The sequence below is a fragment of the Alligator sinensis genome, unplaced genomic scaffold (assembly GCF_000455745.1).
Source record: "Alligator sinensis unplaced genomic scaffold, ASM45574v1 scaffold1452_1, whole genome shotgun sequence".
Taxonomy (NCBI): domain Eukaryota; kingdom Metazoa; phylum Chordata; order Crocodylia; family Alligatoridae; genus Alligator; species Alligator sinensis.
Window position 1 is genome coordinate 411,316 of NW_005842994.1, and position 27,238 is coordinate 438,553.

Genomic DNA, 27,238 nt, shown 5'->3' on the forward strand with positions numbered 1-27,238 from the left:
AAAACCATAGATTTCAGAGAGTTGGTGGCCATCTGGGACCATGAGATCAGCTAGTCTGACCATCAAATTTCATTAAGATTGCTGCTATCAGGAGATACTGATATGTCACCAATAATTCTTATTATGATTGGTTCATGCAGCTCCTAAAAAGGGGTCACATAATAGATGAGCAGAATCTCCTCCTTCAGATGAATGCAATAGCATCGGCTTTACTATCTATTGTATTATCTACATTTATTTGGGGAGAAACAGCTTTGCGTTCAATGCTGTGAAGGACCTGGGGGAAGATGCGTTTCCCACCCCAAAGAGCATGTATAATATAGTAAAAGCATAGAGCCAGATCCTCAGCTGGTGCAGATCCATTGATGCCCCATGGCTATTGAAGCCAAAGGCGCTATCCCAATGTGTACAAGCCATAGGTACGGTCCAGAAGTGCTCAAGGCAACCACCAGATGTGCTGTGTAAGCATTTAACATCCCTTTCCCTCACTTACAGATTGTACTGTGAGCTTCCATGAGCAAGGACCTTGCCTTCCAACCTGCCCACACAAGGTCTATCACACTTCTGGCGTCATACAGTGGTCCATCAAAGATAAATGTACACAAAATAATACATCGCCAGAGTGAATAATATATGCACATTTGATAAATAATAAATACCAGCAATATTTCTGTCAGTGGTGGATGCAAGGGGATTAACGCTGCCTTTTCATGGGGCAGGCCAATCAAACTATTATTGCCTCTAATGGGTGCTTTCCTGAGCTGCTAACATCTTTGGTCATGGTTGAAAGATATACAGAGATGTGAGCAAGCCTCTCCAGGCCAATTCTAGCATGGAAAACCATGCAGATTTGTGCACGCAGCTGCCAAACCCACAGACATCTAAAAGTACATTTAGTGGTATTGTCCTGTGTGGTGCAGAGACGTCCAGCGTAGCTGGAAGCAATCAGCACCCAGGAGTCTGAGGTTTCATGCAGACTACTCCGAACAGAGTTGACGAGCCCACGCAGGGCTCTGCATCCCTGCAGGTCTGCAGCTTCCGGAATTGGAGCTACCCAGGGGCCGTCTTTGAAGACGTACCCAGAGGAGGGTGGGATATACCCGGCCCGCGGTTACACCAGAGCAATTCCAGCTACATCGCTGACATTTAGCCAGGGATGAAACTGGCCCATTGCCTTCAAGGGGCTCCAGTGGGTAGAGGAGAGTGCCATATGGACTGGACGCTCAAGGAGGAGAAGGCTTAGATACAGGTCTGGGGCAGCAGGAAACATGCGTCCCACGTTCCCCGGGTAGCTCATTTGGATGGAGGACCGACTCTCTGTAACGACAAGCTGCAATTCAGCTGCTAACCTGTGAGGCATGGGCGACTGGTGCCTCTCGAGTCTGGCGGGACACCAGATCGCTGACGGGGGGGTTCCCCCAGCTGCCAATTGCCAACCGGGGGGGGACATCCCCCAGCAGCCAATTGCCAAGCCACTTCCGCCGGCACTTCCAGTTTCACAGCTGGCGCTTCCAGGGGGTGCCCATGCACCCTGTGTGCACCCCCTATGCATCGCCAATGCTGTGAAGCGGGTAGTGCATAAACCGCAGAGGAGGCGACACAGAAGGCCTCGTCAGAGGAAGGTCCTTTGGAGAGATGCTAAAACTGAGCCAGCCCCCCCTGGTTTCTCTCCCCCGTTTTGTGACTGTGCTGTTTATCCTCGAACTCGAAGGCAGCAGCACGCCAAGGTGGCCCTCCCACTGCTCAGCAAGGGTGAGGAGCATGAATGCCAGCACGCTCCAAGCTGCTTGCAGGAGCTCTTCAGAGCACACCCCAGCAAATCAATATTGGACAGGATGATGGAGCTCAGCATTGCCAGTTCTCCCAAGCCTTGCAGTGTCTGGTGGGGTTTCCCTTTCTCCTCAATGCCCCAGCTGCCAGAATCAAGGGCTGACATGAGACTTTCCATGGTCACATTTAGACAAGAGGGGATCGTCCTCGTGGTGGTGGGAAAGGGCCTACAAACATGCCCTTCAGGTGCTCTTCTGCCCCCACCTCCGCCAGGGCTTCAGAGCTCAGGCCAATAAAAGAATTGTAGAAGAAAATAAACTCCTTTTCAAACATGGTTTGTACGCCAGTCTCTTGAATCTGAAGTTGCACCCCACGATTTCTGAGTGCAGGGGGTGGCAATACACTCAGTAAGGAGGGTGCTGCAGGAGGAACTGGGTTGCAACCTGAGGCCGGAGCCTGATCGCGTTTACTTCCTGAAATATTCTGAATTAAGTCCCATAATTGCTACAGAGTTTCTTCCGACTTATCCAGGAGTAACCGAGATCAGGATGTGGCCCCCGATGCTCACTGTATACCTCTGGCCATTCACCGTGCTGCACGCCAGCCTGGCTCTGCAGCTGCAGAGAGGGGAGCTAGTCTTATCATTTGCTCTGTTTGGCAAAATGCAGGGTCCTCCTGCACATTTCGACTTTTAGACCTATAATAACTAATGCCAGGAACGTTGCACTCCTGTTTTCATTTCTGTGCCTGGCCCCAGAGCCTCTTAAACATCACTGCTTTATCCAAGTACTTTTTGGAGGGGAAGGGAGACAGAGTCAGACTTTCCACTGCTGTCCGTGCTGCGGCTCTACTGCCTCAGCAGCCAGGGCTCTGCTCTCCGGCTGCGGCATCCACCAATTTAAACTGTGCCCAGCAACCTGGGTGCTGTAATGCCTCCATTAATCACCCAGCAGACATGCATGCAGACTCCACGCTGCTCGCTAAGAAGTCAACTTTATGGCATCTGAGAGCAACTGCGCTGACACTGTGACTGAGTGGATGAATTAATGAACCCATTACCCCATTATGCATTGGATCATCGCAGCCATTGAATTAATACCGTGTTTACACTTCCGACCCATACTCACTAAGCGGCTTGATATGCTTCCTCCTGCTTTGTAAACAATCAAGCTGTACACGGATTTCTCCTCCACGGTGTAGTTAAAAGCGGAGGCCGGTCCAGGAGTCTCTTGCAGGTTAAAGCGAAGGGTTTGCTGCTTGCCGCTCAATATTAATTTCAAATACTCAGCTGGATCCTGCAGAAAGAAAACAAGCTCCAGTACACGAGGAAAGAGCTGTCGCTTCCTGGGGAATTGCAAACCCAATCTCACTTCAAGGCAGGTTACGGAGAAAGGTTAATAGGGAGGGGGATTTTCAAAGGTAGCTGGAAGCATCCCAAGCTGCTTGGGAAATGGCTTGCGTTGACCTCTGTGCTTTGATGCTTGTCTAGCCAGAGCTCAGAGCAACTTCTCCGTGCGTGCAGCAGCCCACTGGCCAGAGCAGACCCTCCCTACTTGCTGCTTTTGATTACCCAGGGCTTAGCGCTTCACCCAGCATGTGCCGCAGCTGGAAAATGAAATTACAGGCAGCCGGTGGTGGCCACGCTGAGCACCTCACAAAGGCAATGCCCAACGTGCGCAGGGCTCTGCAAGGAGAGAGATCTGAGCGTCCGGGTTGCGGCTGAAGCTCTTCCCCACGCTCTTCTCTCCGTTCCAGGCCCGTGCATTGAAAACCTTAAATCCGAATCCCAAGAGTGATGTTTTAATTGAAATTGAGCTTTGCGACCTGCAGACCAAATGGCTGCCCGTATTCGCCCTGGGACAACTACCCGCTATTCTTAATTACAGCCGAACACCGTTAGCCAGCTGTTTATTTCTCATTTAAATACACCTCAAGAACCATTGTTTCTATTTTGAGGCTGCGATGGCAGTGCCCCGGTCTCCGGGAGGCAGGCCCCCACCCACGCTGTCACGGCAGGGACAGCACAGGAGCTAGGACGTGGCTTTCTGATCCTCCAAAGGAAAGGGAGCGTGAATGCATCCTCTTTCCCGCGGGAGTCTCAGTGCTATATGGGATGAGACCTGTCACCTGGGGCGCTCGTACACGTGACGGGGGTTTAGTCCTTAGGGTTGTATTCTAACCCCCTAAATTGAAACGGTGGGTTTTTAACTGAAACCCACTGTTTCAATTTAGGAGTTTTATCTTTCTGTCACTGTTACGGTGAGGGGCCCGATCCTTTTTTCTGCAGAGCTGCCCGCCTTTCCTGCAACGGGGAGGGGTGAGCTAACAGCTGCAATGCATCGTTGCAAACTAAACTACATCCTGATCAGGATGTAGTTTAGTTTGCAACGATGCAAATGCATTAAACCCCCCCAAAACTCTTGCACGTGTACAGTGTGATGCTATGAAGCCATATGAAGGGACATTTTCATCACGTGTACATGGTAATGGCGTCACATGTACAAGCGCCTCTGGAGCTGAGATGACAGCTGATCATTTGAGGTGTTAGGAAGCCCATCTACAACACACCCCAGTTCGGGGAATAGGAGCTGAGGGTAATCAGCACTGCCCGTACTCTTTAACTGAGGGAGACCGCTCCCACTTTGGACATCTGAAAGCTGCACATGAGGTCTGCTGGTGTCACTGAATCCCGCTGGACTGTGGATACGGCCTTCTCATCCTGAAAGAGCCTACCTGAAAAGTCTCAATGGGCTGCTGAAAGAGGTCTCGGTCTTGGACTGTCACTTGAACTTTGTTGTCTGCCAGATTCAGAACTTGAAGGAAACTTTCTTTTGGAACAGGCTTGGGCATGTCACGCTCCTAATTAAAATAAAAGGTTTTAAGCACCACTGTCCACTTTGCAAGAGCTGCTGAACATTGCTTGGTTTATAGCTGTAATATTCTGCCTCTGTAATGACGGTCTTGTCAAATTGCCACTTCCCCGTCCCTTCTTTTCTGCAAGCTGCACTGTGACATGACAGAACATAAGTCTTATTTAGGGAGCTCTTTCATGGTAGTTGCTTGCTCGCTGCTCTGCCATTCTTCAGAAGGGTACTCTCCACCATAGCACACGTCCATCAAATATATGCAAGACTAATTAGCTGGGGGACTTTTATTTGGGCCATTAGAACCAGGCTGATTTGGAAATGTTATCTTTCCCAAGCGCCTACATTTAATTGACTATTGTGTCCTATCATGTTAGAATCGATGGAGCTAGAGATCTGTCTCTGTGTATGGACAGGATTTCAAAAAGCACTCAGTCCTGGTCTGACTTTGTTCCCACTGCGGTTGACTTTAAATAAAAGCAAAATAAAGCTAGAACTGAGCACTTTGGAAATGCTCCCCCTGCTATAGCTCCATATTAGATACTCTGAACCGTGCAATATCTAATGCAGCGGCTCCCAATCTGTGGTACGCGTACCACCAGTGGTACACAGACAACCTGTCAGTGGTATGTGCTAATGAATTTATCATCATTACTTTATATGACAAAAATTCACTGGTGGTTCTTAAGGTTGAACTGAACACTTTGCTGGTGGTACTCAAGGTTGTGTCGTTTTAAATTGGTGGTGAGCAATGTCAGAGTTTGGGACCTGCTGATTTAATGGATGACTACATGCATCTTTCCACCTATCCACTTAGAGAGAGTAAGTGCTATAGGGAATGGGTAGGGGGAGAAGCATTTCAGTAATGCCAGGCAAAATCATAGTAAGGCCACTCGTGTGTCTGCTTTTACCCCACAGCAAGTAAAAGCTAAACTAGGGTAGCTCTGTCCTCCTTCGTTCGGCATGGCAGAGAAAAGTTGCTGTGGTTTTGCTTCTCCTTAAAAGCAGGCACACAGGCAGGTAGCACAGAGCATCTCCCTTTTAACGCGCTGCAGTTTGTTACTTGTCCATACTTTCAGCGTGACTATGCCTACCTGTGCTACACCAGACAAAACTGCCTGTGGGGTCTAGGCCCTCCTAACAGCTGTGATTCCTCCCTGGGAAATGCCACATCTTGGGTGCCAGGCTGCTTTTACAACTCAGACACAACTCAAGTATTTTGCCTGGGTAAGGAGTGTAAAGCAGGGAGGAGAAATGAATCCGCAAAGTCTAGCTCTAGCGAGTGGTTTGCCAATGGTTTCACAATAAATGCCAGCCAGCATTAGCAACCTCAGTGACTCTGGGGCCGCCCTGTGATCTAACGTATCTTGGTGAGTTGATTTGTTTTTAAGTCTGGATGGAAGTTTTAAGATGTAATTCCTTATTCATTTTTATACGCCACAGCTCAGTCTGTGTCTGCCAAGCCTGGAAACAGCAATAAATGGTAAGGCTTGGTAGGACAAGCATACAGACATTACAAGTGATTAGAAAGTGCATATAGAAACAGCGTGAGCAACTAAGACAGCAGGGGCCAACCTTTTTAGCGTGCCATAAATTACCTCCTCACCTTCCCCTGCCCGATCTGGTGCTCTGCTTTCTGCTCCCAGCCCTGGGCTCCCTGCCCCATTTGCTGCTTTGCTTTTTGCTTCCTGCCCTACCTGCCGCTGCGGTGCCTGTCCCCTCCCGGATCTGCTACGTGCCCCATGCCGAAGCTGCCCGTGCCACTTGTAGCACCCATGCCACAGGTTGGCCACCCCTGAACTGAGCAAATGAGCACATGCACATGCATTATCATTGAGAGAGTTCTCCTGGCAAACAAATCTGATCCGAAAACCATCAAAGGAAAGGACTGCCTGCCCACCCCACCCCACCCCCAGCCAAAAAACCAGCCCTATTAAATTCAAGCAGAAAACAAAGCACAGACGGAAGAGAGGAAGCACTACCTCTTTGGAATTAGCCACTAGTGTTAATTGGGTGTTTGTCAAGCACTTTGATGATGGAAAGCACTATATACTAGGAACCAATAGAGTCGATCAGCTCAGCAGAACTGCAAAGATTAGAAAGAGAGAGAGGCAGACAGATAAAAATGAGAAGTCTTAGTCTTAGTCGTATCAATCTGTTCAGTGGTAAAGTATGCATTAATGACACGTATCAAGCTGTACGGCAGTTAAAAGGGGCACTATCCCATCGCCGTCAATAAAGTAGCCGAATGAGAGAGATAATACATTTATCAGGGATTGTGCACATCTCCTTCCATGCGGCTGCTTTAGACTTACATTAATTTTGACTTCTATGATGGCTGCGGCTGCAAATGCCAGAGCTGCAAGGATCATACCTGTTGCCATTTTTTTAATAGGCCTGCAGAGTGAACGACAGAGATTTCATTATAAAAAGCGTCATTTAAAATGTATAAATACCATCCCTCAGAGTCAAAGATATTCCAAACTCATGAATTAAACTGTCCAAACAGGTGGCATCACGGCTGATGTACTGCTGAAGCTGACAATCACTTCGTCGAAAACTGTTCTATTATACGGTGTGGAACCAGCACCGAGGCCAATTAAAACTGATATGCCATGAAAAAAGCTCTTTGCTTGCAAGTTCCACATCGTCTTGTTCCGAGCTCTTCTAGTGGGAATCGCTTCTGGCATAATGTTAACTTACAACACTGGAGGAAGCACCGCAAATTATATATCTTCAAGCCTCTTTGGGGAAAGACAAAAAAGGCAGCAGACTATTGAACAGCAAGCTTCCAGAACAGAAAAATATAGCGTTTATAATTATCAAAACTTCCAACCACCTGCATCACCTGGGCTGTATTATTTTTCAAGATGCACGTGGAATAGGTTCAGATCGCACCTACTCTCTTGGTGTAAATGAAGAGTGACTCCATTATAGTTATGCTGATGTAGAGCTGGTTAAAGAGCAGACATTGGTCCCAACTGGACTTTTGAGTTCAGAGACGGATCAAAATACATTGGGATGATTATAATACAGATCTGGAATGAGATCAAACAGTTGCAAATGTCTCCAGTCTTTCTCAGGGTCTGAACCAAAACTGCACAGCAGATCCAATAGTCTGATCCAAAACTCCACACCCAAACTCTCCTGAGTGCTGAGCTGCTGCAAATCCAAATTATGGGTCCAAATTTTGGAGCTTGAGCCCATCCCTCAATTAAATGCCCCAGGATAGCCAAAGACATGTGGGCACTTTATGGTGTTGTAATAAATCAATATTTTTGGCCCAGATCTGGCATTGGGATTGAAATAATGCAGATTTCTGAACCAGGTGATGTCTCTTGGGACCACTGCTTCATGTAGGATATGTGCTGTTAATCCAGATGCTAAGCTCAGGGAAGGAAAGACTGATTTGCATCCAATGTTATTGTAAGTGCAATATGATATGGTGGAGCAGGCCCCAAAGCACAGGATTTTCTCCAGCCTGTGCTGCAGGGCATCACGCTTAATCTGTGTGTGCGTTTGGAGGTGTGACGGGCTAAGAGGTGATTCTGATGCTGTGCAAGGGCACTTTGGGGTAGCATGCAGAAGCAACGCACAGCACGTGCTCCAGAGATGCTGTGGTTTAGGAAAATGCAATGCTCAATAGCATGCATGGGAAGTATGGCTGGGGCTCTGCTCGGAAAGGGCCTGCCTGGGTCCTCAACTAATAAGTGCATTGAGCTTGGGAGGCCTGATCTGTGGCCCACTGAAGTCAACAGAAAGACTCCCATTGGCTTTGCAGGGGGCTGAAGAGCAAGGATGACCTTTGAGCTTGGCCCTTGCAGGAAATGAACACAGAGAAAGGCTCCATCAGTCTCTAAGGCAGGAAGGGAATGAGAGCAGTACAAGATATAGAATGAGAAGCAGTGGAAAGAAATTCAGAACGGGAGAGAGGAAGTTGACTGTCGGGAAAAACTTGCTAACAAAAAAAATCTGCTCTAACATGGGACATTCTGCCAAGGCAGGTGCCTTGCCCTGATGCTTGAGACATTTTCATGTGCGCTACACAAAGCACAAGGGACCTGGCCAACCTAATTTGCCTTTCGCCTCTCTGGAACGTCTATGGACTTTGCAGTAAGTTGGCAATGCTGGCAAATGCAAGACCCAAGGCTCATTCAGAAACATGCAAGCCTGCATTTCTCATCCAGTTATTCTTCTGCACTGCTGCTGCAAAAGAATAAAGCTTAAGCCGCGTCCGCTGAATTGAGTACTTACGTAAAGTTTAATCTGCACAGATTTAACAGGGGGTAGAGCCCAAGGTCAAAAATGGGGATGAAGATAAGAATCAGAAGTGGATTTAAGAACTGCAATACCAAAGAACAGCAGAGATTAGTGAATGGAAAACCACATACAGTACTTAAATCCATAAAGCACCGCCCTCCAGAAATAATGCCATTATAGGAGGGACATGAACAAACACGTAAAACTCCCCTTAAAATATAATCACACTTTACAGTTCGATAACTGCTCCTATTCAGGTTTTGAAAACATGAATGGATGTATCTGTGCAATGCCCTTTGGAGGCAGCCCTGGGGTATTAGTCCAATTTTGCAGAGGGGGAAACCAAAGTAAGGTGTTTTCAAAGATCACATAGACATCTACAGGCAATAGAGATGAGGGAACTTTTGTGTCAGGACATCCCCTCCAAACCCTAACGATGACGCCAGGATTGGGGTTCTTCAACATTGTGTTGAAAAATCTCATGACAATGGGACCTCTTTGAGGGTTTTCCAACCATTCCCGGTACCAGTCATGTCAGAGATCCCACAAGAGCGGCATGTCTCATGGGATGCCCTTCGTTGTGCTTCCAAGGAGAAGGGAGGGCATGAGAAGGAATAAGGACTGCGGGGAGCAGCCATCAAACACCCTTGGATCTCCAAGTGTGGATTTCAGGGAAGTTCTGCCTTTGAATTTCTCTGAAGCTGCTCGTGCACCCCTGGGGAGCACAGAAGTGCTGTTACCAACTAGGATAACCCTGCACGGTCTGGGAACCTTAACACTTCACCTCCGCTGCAAGGGGTGAGCCAGGAAATGCACTCGCAGCACAGGGACCTAGAGAAGGGAGACTAGCATGTGTCTTCCTTCTCCAAGGGTGGTTGGGGGCTGGTCTGACTCTGGTTTTGACTGGAGCAGTTTGACGACCTTCCCTAATTTGCACCTTTGCTCAAAAGGCTCTATTGAGTTGACAGAACAGGAACAGCCATAACCACAGCCCCTCTCACCCCACCCCGGACAGGTTTCTGATTCAGTCCCTGCATTAGGAGTCCTGAGCTGGCTATTGGACTTAGGCTGTAAATAGGGCCCCTGGCAGTCATAACACTTAAGACATGATTAACCAGTTAACTGCTGGTCAGCCAAGGCCTCCAATGCACTACTCTGCATGGGAGTGCCTATCACCTGACTTGTGATCCAAGCCACAGGAGCACCGAACCCCCGGCTTGTTACTTGCCAGTGCAGGGGAAGCTGGGGATCAAGATCCCTAGCTCTCTATGCACCAGCAATAGGATGCATTTGGGATCTGACCCCCAGTACTTCTTGCACATGGAGGTACAGCATAAGGCACAATAGTTGGGACTGCAGAGCCTTTAACTGAACAACCGCCAGCTGTCTAGATGTTGCATTTGTCCTTGGTGAAAGCTGTTTGTTCAGGGCTCCTACAGACATACAAGTCCATTGTCTCACTTTAACTCCCTGTGAACTCTGTCGATAAAATGTGCTAATGCTTTTTCCCAGGACATAGCAATGTGCACCTGCAGGGGCACGGTGGGTCACTCCAAGGACAAGCAGGCTAGGCTGCATGCTCTTGCTTGCTACCTATTGTCAGAGGAACAGCCATGGAAGTTGGAAGGGTGATGTGTAAATGGCTGTGCTGCTCCTGTTTTGATCCAAGTCAAATGGTGGGACAAGCAGACCCACCTCAAATGTGATATCTGTTAACAGCCTAAGAAAGTGCTAAGGCCATAAGACTGTAAGCTTCTGCAAAATATCTAGCAAATTAAGGAGCTGAGCCTGCACTGTGGAGTCAATGGGAGGATTGCCATTTTCTTCACTGGGAGCCAGGCGGGACCGTAAGTGCAGTGAATGAACAAGGAATTAGAAAGGCTGGCCCCTTTCAGAGACAGTGCAATGCCCTCCAGGTTCTTTACCTGCATTTGGTCAGGTTTAAGGATAAGTCCTCCCTGAAACACAAAAACAATTACAAATTTACAATGCTTCATAAACACTAAGACAGAACTAGGGACCTACCTAATTTGCGGGGGCTGCCCCCTGATTTTGTGGGCAGAACATGGGCGCAAGCAGCCATTTCATAGGTGGAGCACAGTGGGATCCCAACCTGATTGGCCAAGGGGCCCCAGTGCTGCTGACTAGCTGCTGGGGCTGCCTATCATGTGGCCCCACTCATTGCCACTGATTGGCTATGAAGGCTGCCTGTCATGCAGCCCTGCCCCTTACCGCCATTTGGTGGGGAGGGGTGAGCCATATGACAGGCAGCCCTCACAGCCAATCAGCAGCCATCTTGCCGCCAGCCCTTCAAGTGGGCAGCCCCACCCCTTCCCCATCCCAGTGTGCGGCTGCAGTCTGCTGGCTCCCTCTGGGGAGCTGCATTTTAATTTTAATAAGTTATTTTTTTCTTATTAGTGGATTTTGTAGACTCCTTGGATTTCGCGAGCAATGCCGGATTTTGCAGAATCTGCAAAATCCAAAAAATCACAAATTCAGTAGGTCCCTAGATATCACAGTACCCACAATAAGCAAAGAGCTTGCAGGACAGATCTCCATAGCCAAAGCAGCATGTTAGACACTTTGTGTTGATATGGTGAGCTCCCTGCCATGTCTCTTCTAAGAACATGGAACAGAATGGAATTATTTGCAGAAGAAAATTATACCCCTCAACAGAGGGTAAATGGGGGAGATTTTATCGCATGATAACACTGGAAGCAACCTCTTCTCCAGATATAAACAGCCCTAAATCTGGCAGGGAGGAAAGAATGGACCTTTTGCAGAATCCAGGGCTGGGATTTACCGTTACTGTTGAGGCTACCTTCCTCCACATCCATGCTTTGAGCCAAATCCTGTCCCCTAATGTTCTTGAACTTTGTGTAACCTCAAAATGTCACCAACTAAAGCCTATTTTTGGATAATACCTGTGGTTTGGGGGCAATATTAACTCAGGCTCTAGGTCCTACCACCCAAGTTCAAACACCCGAGCAAGAGAACCAACAGCTCTGTTGGCCAAGGCCATGGCAGACTCATCACCTTCTGCATGTGGTACAACCAACAGAGCACTGTACTTAATGCATGTGGGCTGCACCATCCGGTGGTAGTTTGGAAATGTTATTTTGAGCCCAGGATACAAATTCATTCACAAAAAGGAAAGTTTAGCAGTCTTGAGAAAGGAGGATATGTACACTTGGCTCAGGCAGGGATTTCTCTGAGCGCAAAGAGCAAACTGATAGCTGCAGACAGAATACATTTCATTTTTGATTAAGAGAAGAAACAAAGGAAAAACCAACCACAGAAAGAAAGGGCAGAGTATGTGCTTGCCCTGTCCCTGGCAGTGTGCACTGAGCTGAATGCAAAATATCTGCCTGTCGCTGCAGAGAGCAGAAACAGGGGGGACTTGAAAGTACAGTGCACAGAAAAAGCACGGTTACAAAGGTAAAAACACCCTGGCAGGATCTCCCCCGCCCCCATCCTTCCACCGGTTTGCATGACTCATACCGCATGTGAATTTGGTCCTATGGAAGTATGAACATTTCACCTTAGACCCAACTTTCACTACCTCTTAATCCATTCCTTACCCAGAGAAATCTTTAGTAGAGGAAACAATGGGGATTTTACAAACCTGACTTCTGGGAAGCCTAAAAGAGGCACCATCTCAGTAACACTGGGATAACAGTAACATTCATTCATGATATTCGTTCTTCCCTCGCCATGCAACAGGGAGGGATAAAGGTTTTGGAGACACTCTGGTGCAGGAGCTGAAAGTCCTGGCACATAAAATCCCTGGTTGGTTTATTTTAAGGCATGGAAAATTGAATCACGTAATCGTTGATTCTTAGATGCTTTGTTAATGTAGCACTAAATAGATACCGGCAGAAATACAGATGAAAGCGCATCTAGTTATATACCCAGAACAGCAGCGGTGTGAATCAGCACTGATTTTGCTTTCTGGGATTGAGGGGAGATAAAATATTACCGGAGGTGTTGTCTTTTTATGCCTCATTTGGAACCTGGATGAGCAATTAATGCGAGTGACCCGGTGGGGTTTATATTTCGGAAATGAAAACCACTTTAGAGACAGGCATTTCTATGTGTAAGTGCTGATTTAACTGTCCGCATGTAAACTTGGGTTAGCTTGGTAAGGTTCCTGCCTGGAAAGGGAACCCTAAATAATGAAATCCTTACTCAGACAGGTCTCACATTTATCTGTGGTCGTACCTTGCTTCATTTGCAATGTCCATTTCTAAAGTCCTTTACACCTATTGACTAATTAAAGATACAGCCTCCCCATACTTTACCAATGGGTTTTGTTCATTTGTAGATGCCTGAATAAGGTGCCATTGGATATGCACTTAGCAGAAATAAAGACCCGCCCCCCCCGGTTCCCAGATGCAGGTCACAATGGCTGCACGAACCTTTCTGAGAGGGATTAAACACGGCCTGGGATGATAAGTGACTGGCTAAAGCTCACAGGGGGATTCACAGCCCAATCCTGGAGAAGAGCTCAGGTATTCTTGGCTCAGAGCCCTCCTGTTTCATTAGACCGCCCTTCTTGCCCTGAGCCTTAGGAAAACCTACATGGGCATCTCCAGCTTTTTTAATCATCAAAAAAAAATGCAGCTCTCACAAAACTGGAAAGCATCAGGTTTAAATATTGAGAACAAATCTTTTCTGACATGTTAATTCAATTAATCTAAAAGTAAGTTCTGCTTTTGTACTCCTTAATAATGTCAAATACGTACAAAGTCGGCATCCATTTTTGTGGCTTGCAGTGTCCACCTGGACCCCTAAGGACAAAACAGACCACAGTAAGCCCTCCGGTCGGGATGAGAAGATAACAGTAGAGGAAAGGAGAGCATTACTTCTCTTTTCCTTCCTTCGCTGGTCTCCCCAGTCTCTCTCTCATGCTCATTTAGCGCGCCTCTCCCCAGCCCTTCTTTTTTCACTCCTCTTTTGCTTCTGTAATTAAGCCCGACATGCTCTTTCCATCCACCCATCTCCCTCGCCCTAGGAACCAAGCCAGACATTGGAGGCCAAGCCACCCTGGACACCAGGCACCAGCTCATCGACCCAAGCAGACCCTTCATGGGGAGATGATAGGTCCTTGGTGCTCTGTGACTTCAGGGCAGTCCCTCCAAAGGTACGGTCCCCATGAGACCCACCGCCCTGCCTGCATCATCCTGTAGTTTACCTGTTGATCAAACAGGGCCCAGAACATCGGCAGTGGGATGAACAGGAAGAGGACGCGTGTCACCATTTTAACCTCATTGATCAGTTGTTTCTATTCAGGGAAAGATAAAAGGACGGCGGAACAGCTGATGGCAGTTTCAGTCCCCAGTGTGTGAAGACCCCCAATTAACTCCGAGGAACTGGGTGGCAAAGTGTTTATTGTCTTTAGTTTAGTTTAGTGGCACCCCCATTATTGTATTGCAGACTCCCAGTCCAGATCAGGGCCGTGCTGAAAAACACAGAGGCAGACCTGGTCCGTGCACAGCGCACTTGATCATCCAGGGAGAGGTGCGCTAGATGGAGGGTGGTGGGAGCGGTAGACAACCGCATGCACCCAGTTGCATACACAAATCACAAGAGATGTGTGTGTGCTGGATTTGCTGTGCAATGCTCCATATTGCATGGCTTTTTAGTGCTTCTTGAACTGTGTCAATGGACCGTGGATTTTCTGAGTTCGGTGTAAAGGGAAATTTGCCCGTGTCTGAGTATTCAAGGACTCACAGACACACAGCTTGGAATGACGTGTCCCTTTCATGCCACCGTATTGAAATGCAATTGCCCACGTAGCCCTGGGTGGGCAGAGAAACCTCTTCTGTGCAAGGCACCACTTACTGAGTACTTCTCTGATGCCCAGTCGAGCCAGTGTTCCCTCTTTGGAATTAGACGGGAGCGGTTTTTCACCCGGTTCTTAATGGCAAACTAGAAGGAAGCACAAATGAATCACATACTTGGGCACGTCAGCCAATGAAGCCACCCCCTTTAACCTCCACTGCACCCCCATGTCCCATCCCAACTCAAAACTGCCCTCCCCATCCTCAGGCCTTCACGTGGTCTATGCAGCTGCAGAAACCATGCTAACTTGGGTCCTTCACTTGGCACTTCTTCATTCCCAGGAGCCCACCTTTTGCAGGGGCAGCCGGCCAGACAAAGTCAATGCTTCGGGTTATTCAGGAAATAATCACTCTCCTTCCCACTACAGAATCAGAGAACCATAAAAGTGTGGGGCGGGAAGGGACCTCTAGCAGTCAACACGTTCAAACCTCCACATGGAGGCAGGATATGGCACATGTAGACCATTTCTGAGCGGCGCTTGTCTGACTTGTCCTTAACCACCTCCCGCGCGGGAAGCTTCATGACCTCCTTGGATAGCCTGTTCCAGTGTTTCACCGTCACTCTATCGGCTAGACCATTTTTTCTCTCTAGCTGCAAACTAGAAACTGCAAATGAAGCAGGTTTCTTCATATCCTCCTGCCACCACCTGGAAAGAACTGACCGTCGTCTCTTTTCTTCAGGCTTCTCCATATGGGAAGACGTACCGTGTCCTCCTTGAATGAAGCCATCTCCCTCATCCCGTCTCATTTCCCTTCCTTGCTGCTGGTTCATGCAGTTTCCTACTCAAAACAGCCCCCCACGTTCTCAGCCTTCGTACGACTCGGTGAGCCCAGTCCCACCCACCTTTCCTTAAAGATTGGGTTTTCCAAGCCGCTGGTCATTCTTGTTGCTCTCTGTTGGACTCTGTTGAGTTTGTCTACATCTGCTCTAAAGGACAGCGATGAAAACTGGACATGTTATCTAGCTGAGGTTTCACCAGGACTGAGGGGAGCTGAATGCTTATCTCCCATGCCCTATGTGGCTGTTCGTGGATCCCAGAATGAGATTCACTTTTTTGGCAGCAGCATCACCACCTAGTCGACTCACATTTAGGTTGCAGCCTACTGTACTGACCAGATCCCCTTTCCTGAGTGCTGTAACCTGCCCTCTCCTTCCTCCTTTTGTGTTTGCACTCTTATAGATTCATAGATGTAGGGTGGGAAGGGATCTCAGTAGATCACCGAGTCCGACCCCCTGTCCTGGGCAGGAAGGAGCGCTGAGGTCAGACGACACCAGCCAGGTGCATGTCTAGCCTCTTGATTTTTCCTTCCTAAGGCTGGCCTTTTGCACTGGAGGCTTTGCTTGCTTTGATGTTTCCTGATATCAGGCTAAAACATCTGTATGTTGTAGACAGAAAAAAAATAATGCTCAAAGCTCTTCAATGCCATTAAATGTCTGCAACCCCCCTGCCTCTGGGCCCCACCCTCAGCACTGCACATTTGGGGCTTATCATTATTCATGTCCTGATCCCATCCACCTGGCAGGTCCACTGGTCCCCTTCCTCTTTTTAAGTCTCACGGACAAGTCTCCGTACACTCTCCACTTCAAGACAAGTCCAGTGACTCTCTGAGGGGCCAGATTTTATTCCATCAGCTCGGCATGCAAGTAGGTTCAGATGTCTAAGTGTGATACCGCTCCAGCCTGCACGAGTCCCTGAAAGCCAGTTAATGCACAAGGTAGGTGGGACATCCTCCTTGCTGCTTTTTTGTGACTTGGTCTTAACGGCAAAGCGAGTGTGCTACAAAAACGGATGTATTGCTGGATTTTCAGGGACTTGAACAGACTGGATTATAACCACACTTAGGTGCCCAAGTCTGTTTAGATGCACAATAGGTGGCCCTGAGGGATGCTCGCGCTGAAGGCAGTGGGAGTCGTAGGCTTGCAAAATGGGGCCTTTCATGACTGTTTCTCTTGGAGAAGTTTCCTTTCATGACAGTATGATGAAGGGAGCGCCGTGAAAACGAACTGCGTTCTTGTCGTATCTCTCAAAGCTACGTTTGATGCCAGGCAGAAAGATCATTTCTGACTTGATATAACGCCCGTCACATGAAAATCCTGCTCATCTCAAATTCACAGAACAGCCTTCCAGCCATTTTTCTTCTCTAAAAGCCACACTTTGGAGTTGGCCACTGGCACAGAAAAGGAAATGCCTCATTATCTACTGCAATGTCATTGCCGGACGTCTCATCCCTCAGTCCTTCTGCAGACCTATCTGAGCATTAACCCTGCCACTCCTCTCCGGAGAAGTAGTAGATAGCGGGGCCTGCAAGGCTGGGTTCCTTTTGGAAGAGAAATTAGTGACGAGTAATTACACATAACCCCTCCCTTCTGCCTGACTTCAGACTAAGCCAGCTAAGTACCTCTCTCTGCGTACCCCAAACTGTGAACAGACGTGATAACACACAGACCCCAGACAACCTCCTCACATTCATCGGAGCCTCAAGTCCCGGCTCTGCGATGGCATCCAGTGAAGTGAGCTCAGCTCACAAAACCTTATGCATCTCCAACTGAGTTGGTCTATAAGGTGCACCTGTACCCTGCCTTGTGCCTGACTTCGGACTAACACAGCGAACAACCCCTCTCTGTACCCAGGAATGACTGCTGCAAGTACTTACTCTAGCTAGAAAGTTTAAGGAGGAGAGAAAATGCTTGCTGTTGGAGCTCATCAGCCAGAGTAGATGGGTGGGAAGTCCCCACCAGGACATGCTAGGGATGCAGAGAAGACTACCGAGCGGTTGTTGAAAGTACACGCTCCCCAGAACCGTTAAACAAGCTAATGGCCTGAACAGCCCGTTTGCAAGAGCTCCCCTAAGAGGGATGACTTGACAATGCTAACAACAGGCAGTATTTTTTTTTCCAAGAGCACACGCGGAGATAAAGAGCTTCTCAAACTGCAATAGCTCCTGCCGGTGACTCCTGGCATAACCGCACGAGAGTGAACCTGGTTCGTGGGTCTGTGTTACCCCAAGCTAGTCTATTAGGCCACAACCTGCCAACATTACTCCACCGCCCCACTGACACGAGCAGAATAACTCACGAAACAAGGCATGACTTCCTCAGCATGTAGTCGGGAGGCAAAACCCGGCCCTCCGTGGAATGTCTCATTCCACGCACAGCTCACAAATAGCCCAACCGGGAGCCCTCCAAGCCCACTCGCCTCCTGAATGTGTTATTTCAAAAAAGGCTCCAGTGAAACCATGCCTTTGCAAGGCTGCAGCCTTAGAGCTGGGCGTGCAAGCGATGAAACAGGGACTCACTCACCCCGACGCACTGACAAACTTGGAGTAGGATGTTTCCCCGGGGCGGCGTCTTCTTGTACAATCCACTTCCGGAAATAAATACGACTGCAAAACACGAGAGCGTCAATCTGGGATTCATTCGGTGACTAAGGCTTTGTTCTGCAGTGGCTCTGTGCAGGGGGTTCCTATGGGGCTCACGCACCGTGGACCTCATGCCAGCACATACGTGCACACACGGCCAACGTGACGCATCGCCCACGTGCCCTTTCATACGTGCAGTGAGATGGGGGGATTTTTATGGGTGCAAAGAGCAGCTTGGCATCCAAATCCCACAGGGAATCGTTAGGAACTGGCTATCCTCAGGGAAAATGACCTTCTGTTTGTCTGCTCTGAACCCTGATTACAAACCCTGCCAAACACGTGGGCTGTTGCTGTATACTTAGGAATATGGCACCCTTTTTGAAACCAAACATTTCTTCTAAGAATGACCCCTGTCTTACATTTGAATTAAAAATGCTAAAAAGCTCTTACACGCTCCATAGAGGTTGTTTCCTCGTCCACGGGTCTTTATTTGATGGGGGAGGAGGGGGTTTCTTAAGTCTGGAGCCATAAATTGAGGGTGCATTTTAAATTGGAAGGACTATGGTAAAAGCCCATCAGCCCATGACTAAGCAACAGGCTGTATTCCCCACAATGTTGAAAGAAGTCATCCAGATCCAAGGCAGGATGCGCATTTTGTATTTTGTGTTTCTAAATTAACCAGACCACCTATGTCGTATGCTGGAGTTAGCAGAGATCATCTGTGTTCGTGGTCTCCTGATCGTTTGAAATACCTTTCCTTGCCCCATAGCTTTGCTCCCTTGAAACATGAGTGGGAATAGAGCAGGCTTTCTAAAGGCCCCATCAGAGATGCAGGCGTTTGGGCAGACATTTGTCACATAACGGGGGCACTCTACGCGGTAGCATAAGAGCAGCAGGACATCCATTGCTGATCAGATCTTGCCATGAAGCTCTGCAAAGATTTGCCAGCCTTTCCCCCCGGCTCCCGGTACCCTGCTAGACGTGCCTGCCACGCAGCTGCACACACAATATATTGTTCTGTCTTAAACAGATAGGAACAAACCGTGTGGGAAATGGGAAGCTTTATGAGCCTGTGGCCATGCACATTTTGAAATAATTGCTGTACCATTACTTGCTGGCTGATTATGTTTCTCTAGTGACCTGTTTCCTCCTCTTTGCTGGAGGTTTTCCAGGAAGACGCCACATTCATTTTCTCAGGAAGCACGAGCTTTCGGGTCACTGACGTTCTAGATTAGCCGCTGATACTCCGACCACAGATCTCAAACCCCAAATGCCTCTTTCACTTCCCATCTGTGGCTTTGCACAGATGGGAATCAGTTTGGTGGGCTGTTTTTTTTTATTGCAGGTGTTGCAATAACGCAACACATCCCCTGCTTCACTGTGCAAAGTGAGTGTGACTTGGGCTGGTTGTGTAGCTCCTGAGCTACTCAGGACCAAGTGGGTATATCGATATTGGGAAGGTCTATACCAGGATGCCCCGGGTGGCTGTTCCCGAGCACACCCCCCCAACTTGCAGCAGCATCCACATGCCCAATCTGGAAATACATCATTGCAGAGACCCCGGGACACCCCCCGTGGCTGCTCTTGAGACCTGGGCGTCCAGCATGCTTCAGAGCACCTGCTGGACGTGACCCTGGTGTGTTCCCAGGTTGGAGTATGCATGTGGACATGCTGCGGCTCTGGTGTGGACATGCCTGCAGTGCCCGCTCCATTGTGCTCCAGCAGGGATGCAACCAAGCACGCTGCATACCCCAAAATGGCCGGGCTCCAGCATGCTGGACCCCAAGTTCTCCAGGGGAGGTACAGGGGCACATCCTCTGGAGACAAGTTCATCATTGCCTTTCTGGTGCTGGAGCTCATCAGCCAGAGTAGAGGGGTGGGAAGTCCCCACCAGGACATGCTAGGGATGCTGCGAAGACCACCAAGCAGTTGTTGAAAGCCACGTGCTCCCCAGAACTGTTAAATAAGCTAATGGCCTGAATGAGAGCTCACGCGAGGCGCTAACTAACACCCTTGATGCGGTATAATCAGGGGGAATGGAAGGAGCTCACTCCCCCACGATACTTCACAGATGGTGAAGTTTGCATTGGCTACATAGGAACGGCAACAGAAATGCGGTCCCCATTAGCTCCTCGATAATGGTTTCAGCTGCATATGCTGGCAGGACACTGATGGGGCTGAAGTGCTAGATCTGGGCAGCTCTATAATTATAGCTAGTTCATGCTGCTCAGGGAATACGGGTGAATTACTGTAATGTAATAATAGGTTATAACAATAGTTGTGGGTGCAATTGCAGCCATCCAAAGCAGGATGGTTCAGAATTACAGCAATTTGCTTCATCTGACTTGCCTTGTGGGGCTGTCTGGACAGGGAACGGGTCATGAAGCTAACATTACACAAAGGAGAGATGGCCTTAAGCACATGATTAAGCAGAAGCACTGTGATCGGCTTCCAGCCCACCGGCTGGGGAACTCTGGGCTGCAAACTGAGCAGGTCCTGACAGCCAAAGCTCCTCGAGGATAGAGCTGTAAACCTCTGGGGCATTTGCTCTGAAGGCTCTAGACACTGCATCTTAACACAGCATCCCCGTACAAGAGTCACGGCACGGTGCGCCCCACCGAATGGCCGCAATGTGCCAGCTGCTAGGAGCAGTCAGGATGTCTCCCAGCGCTGTCCTAAACTCCCTTAGAAGAGCAGGGCCCAGCCTGCAAAATTGGTAAAGCACCCTTTGACCCCTGGGTTCCCTACCAACCCTACAGCTCTAAAGGGACCGGAGAGGCGGAAGGATGCTCAGACTGCCCCGCCGCAGGGGTCCAGTGCTGGGGCAATGCCCCAAGCTTGCCCTCTGCCAGGGGGGATAGGTGTAACATTCACTTACCCAGGGCTAAAACCATGAGCACTGCTGGGACACCGAAAGCCAAGGCAAAACAGTCTCCTCCGAAACATTTCACGTCCCCTACAAGCAGAGACAAGAAAAGCATCTTACTTCAACGTGCTGAATTCAGACTTTACTGCCCAGCCCTCGACTGCTGCCAAATCCCTCCCTTCCCCTAGCTTTAAACACCTTGAAGGGGACTCTTGACAATGTGCATTGAACCCACTTGAAAGCAAGTGCCCCACTGCTCTGCTGATGGTGACAATTTGGAATCAAGGCAGGTCCGGCTGCCCCGCGCGGCTACAGTCCCTGTTTATAAGGTCCAGTAAGACCCAATGCAAGGAACCAGTAAGACCCAATAGTAAGGTCCAGTAAGACCCAACAGTAAGGTCCAATAAGACCCAATGCAAGGAACATGGACGCTGCAAGGCAGAGGCATAGCATAAAAAAAATGTGCCTAGGGCAGCCGTCTCAGCCTTCCCCTCCTGCCTTCTTGATTTCAGGCATGGGAACAACAGCAAGAGCTGGGCAGTCTCAAGGAGTGCAAGGCATTCTGGGAATCACAGTTCTCTAGACTGGCAGCGGAGTTTGCCGCTGCCCAGGGAAAAGTTTCATCCCACTTTTTTGCCACAGAAGTGGATGTGCAAAGAGCAAAAGAAATGGTGGCAAAAATGGGGCTCGGTTCTCCCCCCACCAGCAGCAAACTCCACCGCTGCCCCACAAAACTGTGATTCCCAGGATGCCTTGTGCTCTGTGACACACATTGCCTGCATCCCCCACCCTCTCCTACTGAGGCCCCTTCCCTTAGGTAGTGCCCATAGCATGCGCCCCACTTGCCCGCAGCGTTAGGATGTTACACTACTACTGCAAGGGGAAGAGGAGTGGCTCCCCAGCTGTGGTCCTTAGACCCCTGGAGGGCCAGGGGGCCATAGGCAGTTGTTTGCAGCTGTTCCATGGCTCACACCACCCTTTACCCCTTTCCAGTTCATATCAGAAAGAAACTGTGGCCTGGGGCACATCCAGAGGGAGTGCAGCAATGTGATTGCACCCTCTGGCTATGTACCAAATGCACATGTTAGCTCTGAGCACCAGCATGTCAGCACAGCTCCTGCTGGAAGCTTCACATGCACTGGGCGTGTCTACACATTCATTAATGTGCTGTAGTTACTGCGCATTAAGTTTAGTACTCGGATAACAAAGTACTAAAACAATGCGCAGTAACACACGCTACTGTGCAGTAGTGGTGGCGCACGGGTTTTTAGTGACGCTTACTGCACAGTATCCTAATACTATTGCACAGTAGCGTGTTAACATGGTTTTTGCCCGGCACACTACTGTGCAATATTATTAGGCTACTGCCCAGTTAGCGTCTCGTGTAGACGCGCCTACTGTGAACTCTATGAGCGAGGGGGCCCTGCTTTCACAAAGCTCTGGAGTCCAGTCGGTGAGCACTGCTGCTGTTTGCTCTTCCCCTCCCTCCTCAACCTCCTTCCTCCCAAATTCAACAGCAGGGGAAAAGAGAGGAGGAGCAGCTGGCAGCAGCCCACAGCAGGTCGGGAACCCCGGGGCTGAGCATCACTGCCGCTCGTCCCCTCCTTTCCCCTGCTGCTGAATTCAGGGGTGGGAGGAAGGAGAGAAAGAGAGAAAAGCAGCATGCTTTGTTGCTGTTTAAACATGGTAGACCCCATGCCGACCATCTGATGGGCTCAGAGAGCTCACAGCATATGCTCTGACCTGCTGGTGAGCTCTGATTGCTCGCTGGCATCTCAGATCATATCAAAGGGCTGTGGCCAAACACTCTTCAGAGGTGAAGCACATGCACGGTGAGCTCTCCTCGCACCCAAAGGGGGTTAGGCCACTACCTTGTCATCATGATCCGGGATCTGCCCCCAACTCTGACTGTTTCCAATTTAGCTTAATAGGCCTGGGTAATCACTGCAGCTTGACTGGCTCATAACTCAAGAGCCAGAATCTGTTATCACTTCCACCACTGTGAGCAGGAGCAGCAACATTACACCCAGGCAAGTGAGATCCTAAGATTAGACCCTGGCGCTTCAGCTTCACGCTCCGTGTCCTCCTAACCCCGGTGGAGCTTGTCTGCTCCAAGTCCCAGCGATCACCTGGAACTGAGCTGGGTTGCCAACACGGGGTCTGGAGAAACTCAAGGCGTAGTTCATTGTGGGAACATTGAGCACTAGCGCACTATGGATCAGTCCAGCTTCCTCCCTATGGGAACCTAGAAACCAATCCCAGACAGGGACTCTATGGCGAGGTCTGCATACTGGTGGTTAGAAATTACAGCATTCATGCACTACACGGTAGCAAATAAATATGATTTTAAAAAAAGCTTACATAGCTAAAGCACTGCCGAAAAACAGCCAGTGAAACCTTCAGTCATTACTGTGTATTCTCTACATGCAAAGCCCTGGTCAGGATTGTGGTGTAGCATGCTTCTATAATTTATTTTCCCACTTTGCAAAGAATTAGCTGAAATCCAATAAACCGGGCAGTGAAACATGGCGTGCACGTTGAGCTGTGACACACAGCACAAGCAGACACCATTGGATTTCTCCAACTAAAACAACAAAAAAGCAAGCTTCATACGCAGCTGCCAAGTTTCTGAGGAATTGCTTTCCTCCCTCTTCCAGAAAGGGCTGAAAAGAGCTTAAAAATCCCAGGCTCCCTTCTTACACTCAGCCCATCCCTGTGGTTACTGGCTCGGGGTTGCACTGTGTTTACATTGATTTCTACATTTGAAGGACACTGGTTAAATTTGGCAGCTGCCATTTCCCGCGAAAATGTTGACAAACATAAGAGAGAGAGAGAAATGTGGGCTGCCTTTGGCTGTGCTTTGGCATAAATATAGTAGACAAACATACACTCCCCTCAGCCTCCCAGGACACAGGATATCAAAATAGTCACTTGGAAAAAATAAAACTTTCTGGAGGACGTTAGAAGAAAACAACTGCTTTGGAATTTGCAAGGCCATGGCCCCCATCACCTGCCTGCTCCTTCGCAATACAGCTCTTCTCTGTCCGCAAGTCTGGGTATTTGTAGCGTGCCAACCACCTTGGTGGCTAGGCATGGCCGTACAAGAAAACAAGAACAGCTAGACGCAGGGTTCAGTTTAGCAAACAGGATGTGAAACGGGCCATAAGTGGGACATAGGGCATGTGCTCATCCTCCAAACAAGTCACTCTAGGCTGCAGCCAACCCATTCAGGCTGTGTGGGGTACCTACCTACCCCTCCAAGTCAGGCAGGCCCTGTGTGCGGGTGGGGGTGTAGCAGGACCACACCATGATGGATTTATGATGATGTGAAGGGAGGCTTCCTCAGGGTCAGCCTTACCCACTTTGGCTGGGGGGTACCTCTTGTACCCAGCTGGCCCCAGTTTTGCCCCTCAGGCACTCTGTTATGGCTCTCCGGCCCCATCAGTGCCTCAGATCACCAGTTGCTTATGGGCTATATTTGCAGCCTCCTTCCTCCCTTGTAACCATGCCCATGCCTTGCAGATGTTACTCAATGTTCATTTGGAGAGGACCCTATAGCCCTAATGCAGCTTTTGGCTCTCAGGCTCTGAACCTTTGTCAGGGTCATAGCCTTCCCAGCCCTGGGCCTTTTATTCTGGCTGTGTCCCTCAGCCCAGGTCCGCTGTCCTGGAGCTTGGCTCCTTGGCCCCAGCCCTGTCTTGCACCTGGAGCCATGACCCCTGTCTTGTGCACCCTGGGCCCCTAGCCCCTGTCTCGTGTGCTCTGGTTCAGCCCTCCGCCCTTGGGGTCCCTGACCCTGTAGCCTTGGCAGACTTGCCCACTATATCCACCTCAGCCCTCTGGGTCTCTGCCCCAGGCTGGACTACCTGCTATTCTAGCACTTAGCCCTCTGGGTCCCCGATGCCAATGCCAGGCTGCTTTTGCTCCCTGTGGTTGCAGCCCTCCAAGCTTTGGCCTAACTCATTCAGCCCTTAGCCCTCTGGGTCCCTGATCCCAGACTGGACTGCCTTTTGCAGTGTCCCACCAGGCACCCTGACATGGTCTCCACTCCTCCCCCATAGTCACAACCCAGCCCTCTGGCTCTATCAAGCTCAAAACATAACATCAATGCAAGAAAACCACTACCCAAACTCAAAGTCTTCCCCATGAAGGGTGAATGTTGACCACAAGCCATAATTCCCTTGGACCACCCCCCTCATTTCCAGCTCCCTTGGGCGCCCACCTGCCAGTCTCCAGCAGCCCTTTTCCCCTGGGAGTTCCTCTCCCCACAGCATGCAGGGCCAGACTGCCTGCTTGGGCTTAGGCCGGGGCGGGCAATTATTTCAGGTGGAAGGTCGCTTACCGAATTTTGGCAAGCTGTCGAGGGCCACATTTCCCTCTCCGGCACAGGGAAGCAGGAACAGCCACATGATCCTAGGCCAGAAGCCTCCGCTAGGCAGGGGATTCTGGTTGGTGGGGGCCTTGCTGCTGGGTGGGCCTTGCTGCTGTGTCCTGCCGCCGGCTTCCCCTGGGTGCTACTGCCCCTGGCTCCTGTCATCTTTGACAGACAGCCAGGAGCAAATAAATATTAATTCTCTAAATTTTTTAGGGGCCCTGCAGGCCAGATAGAATGGCCTGGTGGGCCAGATCTGGCCCCAGGGCTGTATTTTGCCCACCCCTGACTTAGGCACTGGACTTGCATGCCCAAAGCCCCAGCCCCTCCTGTTCTGTGGCTCCCTAGCCCCAAACAGATGGTTTCATTTGGGATTGATGGCCAGCCTACCCTCTTCTGCTGCATCAGCCAGCTGCTTTTCCCTCTTCAAATGACAGGGGCCTTGGGCCCTGTTACAGGGGGGTCACACTGCAGAAGCTCTAGGCAGTACTGTTAAAGTAGCTCCAGCCTTAAAGGCTACAACAAATAGGAGAAAGTCAGTTGTTTCTGATGGGTTACCTACGGGCTGCAGAACAGAGAGGAGTCTTTCATTTTCAGGAAGCTGGACGAAGCCACCTGATGGATCTCTTTTCCATCTCTAGTGACTCGGTCTGGCTTTAAAGCAAATAAATACAGCCTGTAGGATGGTCCGTCTGACTCGTCTGCTAGTTTCCATAAATCTGTTATGCTGCTGTGGTGGGATTAACAAGGCATAAATGCCACACACCGGCCACTCAGGAGATAATGTAATTTCTGTCATTCAGTTGTCATAAAAACCTAACTACCCATGGTAGCGCAGTCACAATGCAACTAATTTATTGGTGCATGCTACATCAAAACTGACCTCTTAATACGGGAGTAACAAACGTGGAGATCAAACTTCCAGCATTAATAGATAGATAGAAGACTGAAAAAAACTTGCTCCTCTCCGAGGCCTAAAACAAGACAAGACAGCATCAGTGTCACGGATCCAGCCTGATGTGCAAGCTGAGCGTTATCAATCCTGTTGGTAGGGAGGCTGAGGAGTAAATAGTGAGACGTGGTGCATAAAACATAAGCTGGCGTTAAGCAAGCAAGTGCAGGCTCCGGTGATGGCAAGTGCTGGCGCCAAGCAGTTCACATCACAAGAAAGTACTCCGGGCTTTCTTGGCATTTGGGAGGAAAAGACACTGTCAAAGGTGCATATGTGGGGGTGGGGGGCAGCATTTATGCATTCAGGGCAAGCAGCACAATTCAAATCCACTGTCACCTAATTCAATCCATTTTGCCAGCACCTGACAAGCTCATCATTTGTTCCCACAGGCTGGCTTTCCTCCCACCCCTTCCTAAATAGAAACAGAAAAAAGAAACCTATGCATTTTGAGGAGCTTATAATGACAGCACGGATGAGTCAGCGAGCGGAAATGAGAGAGGCTGGCCTGATGGACAGTCATAGAGAGGAAGCAAAGCATTACCAGACTGAGCCCCGTGGCCATCTAAAGCCAGCCCCAAACAAACAGGACCCATTCTGCAAATTAAGTCCAGCGGGGCAAACAGCACAGGCCCAGTGAAAACGCTTTGGGGAAGAGAGGGGCTGGGGACGGGTTCCTGGATGTGGGGCAATGTTGCAATAGAGAGTAGTTAAAAAAGACAATAAAAAAGGGCTCTGCCATTCTCCTTTCCAGACAGTGTGGGTGACACAGCTTCCTCTGTACAAAGTCATGCCTGGGTAGTTGTAAAGAACTGATTATCTCTATGTGGATATTGTCTGCCTAGCAAGGGGAATACGGGATCAAACTAAGGGTAACATGGCAGAGTTTCACTTGGCTCGTCAAAGCTAATATTTTACTTTATAAGGAATATTCCTAGCTATTACCTTTGGGCA

At 49.3% G+C, this 27,238-nt stretch overlaps 1 protein-coding gene across 4 annotated transcripts in view; it reads right to left on the reverse strand.

The window, feature by feature from the left end:
* The window catches only part of SLC15A2 (solute carrier family 15 member 2), a 77,421-nt gene that overhangs the window by 10,452 nt on the left and 39,731 nt on the right, over positions 1-27,238 (reverse strand). For all 4 annotated transcript variants that reach the window (XM_006036642.3, XM_025192980.1, XM_025192981.1 and 1 more), the window contains 11 exons: positions 26,219-26,309; positions 20,976-21,053; positions 18,039-18,121; positions 14,739-14,825; positions 14,089-14,178; positions 13,640-13,684; positions 10,820-10,852; positions 8,889-8,977; positions 6,950-7,031; positions 4,504-4,629; positions 2,898-3,065 (listed from right to left, as the gene is read on the reverse strand). In XM_006036642.3, coding sequence (XP_006036704.2) covers positions 2,898-3,065; positions 4,504-4,629; positions 6,950-7,031; positions 8,889-8,977; positions 10,820-10,852; positions 13,640-13,684; positions 14,089-14,178; positions 14,739-14,825; positions 18,039-18,121; positions 20,976-21,053; positions 26,219-26,309 — 972 coding nt within the window. The remainder of the gene's footprint in view (positions 1-2,897; positions 3,066-4,503; positions 4,630-6,949; positions 7,032-8,888; positions 8,978-10,819; positions 10,853-13,639; positions 13,685-14,088; positions 14,179-14,738; positions 14,826-18,038; positions 18,122-20,975; positions 21,054-26,218; positions 26,310-27,238) is intronic.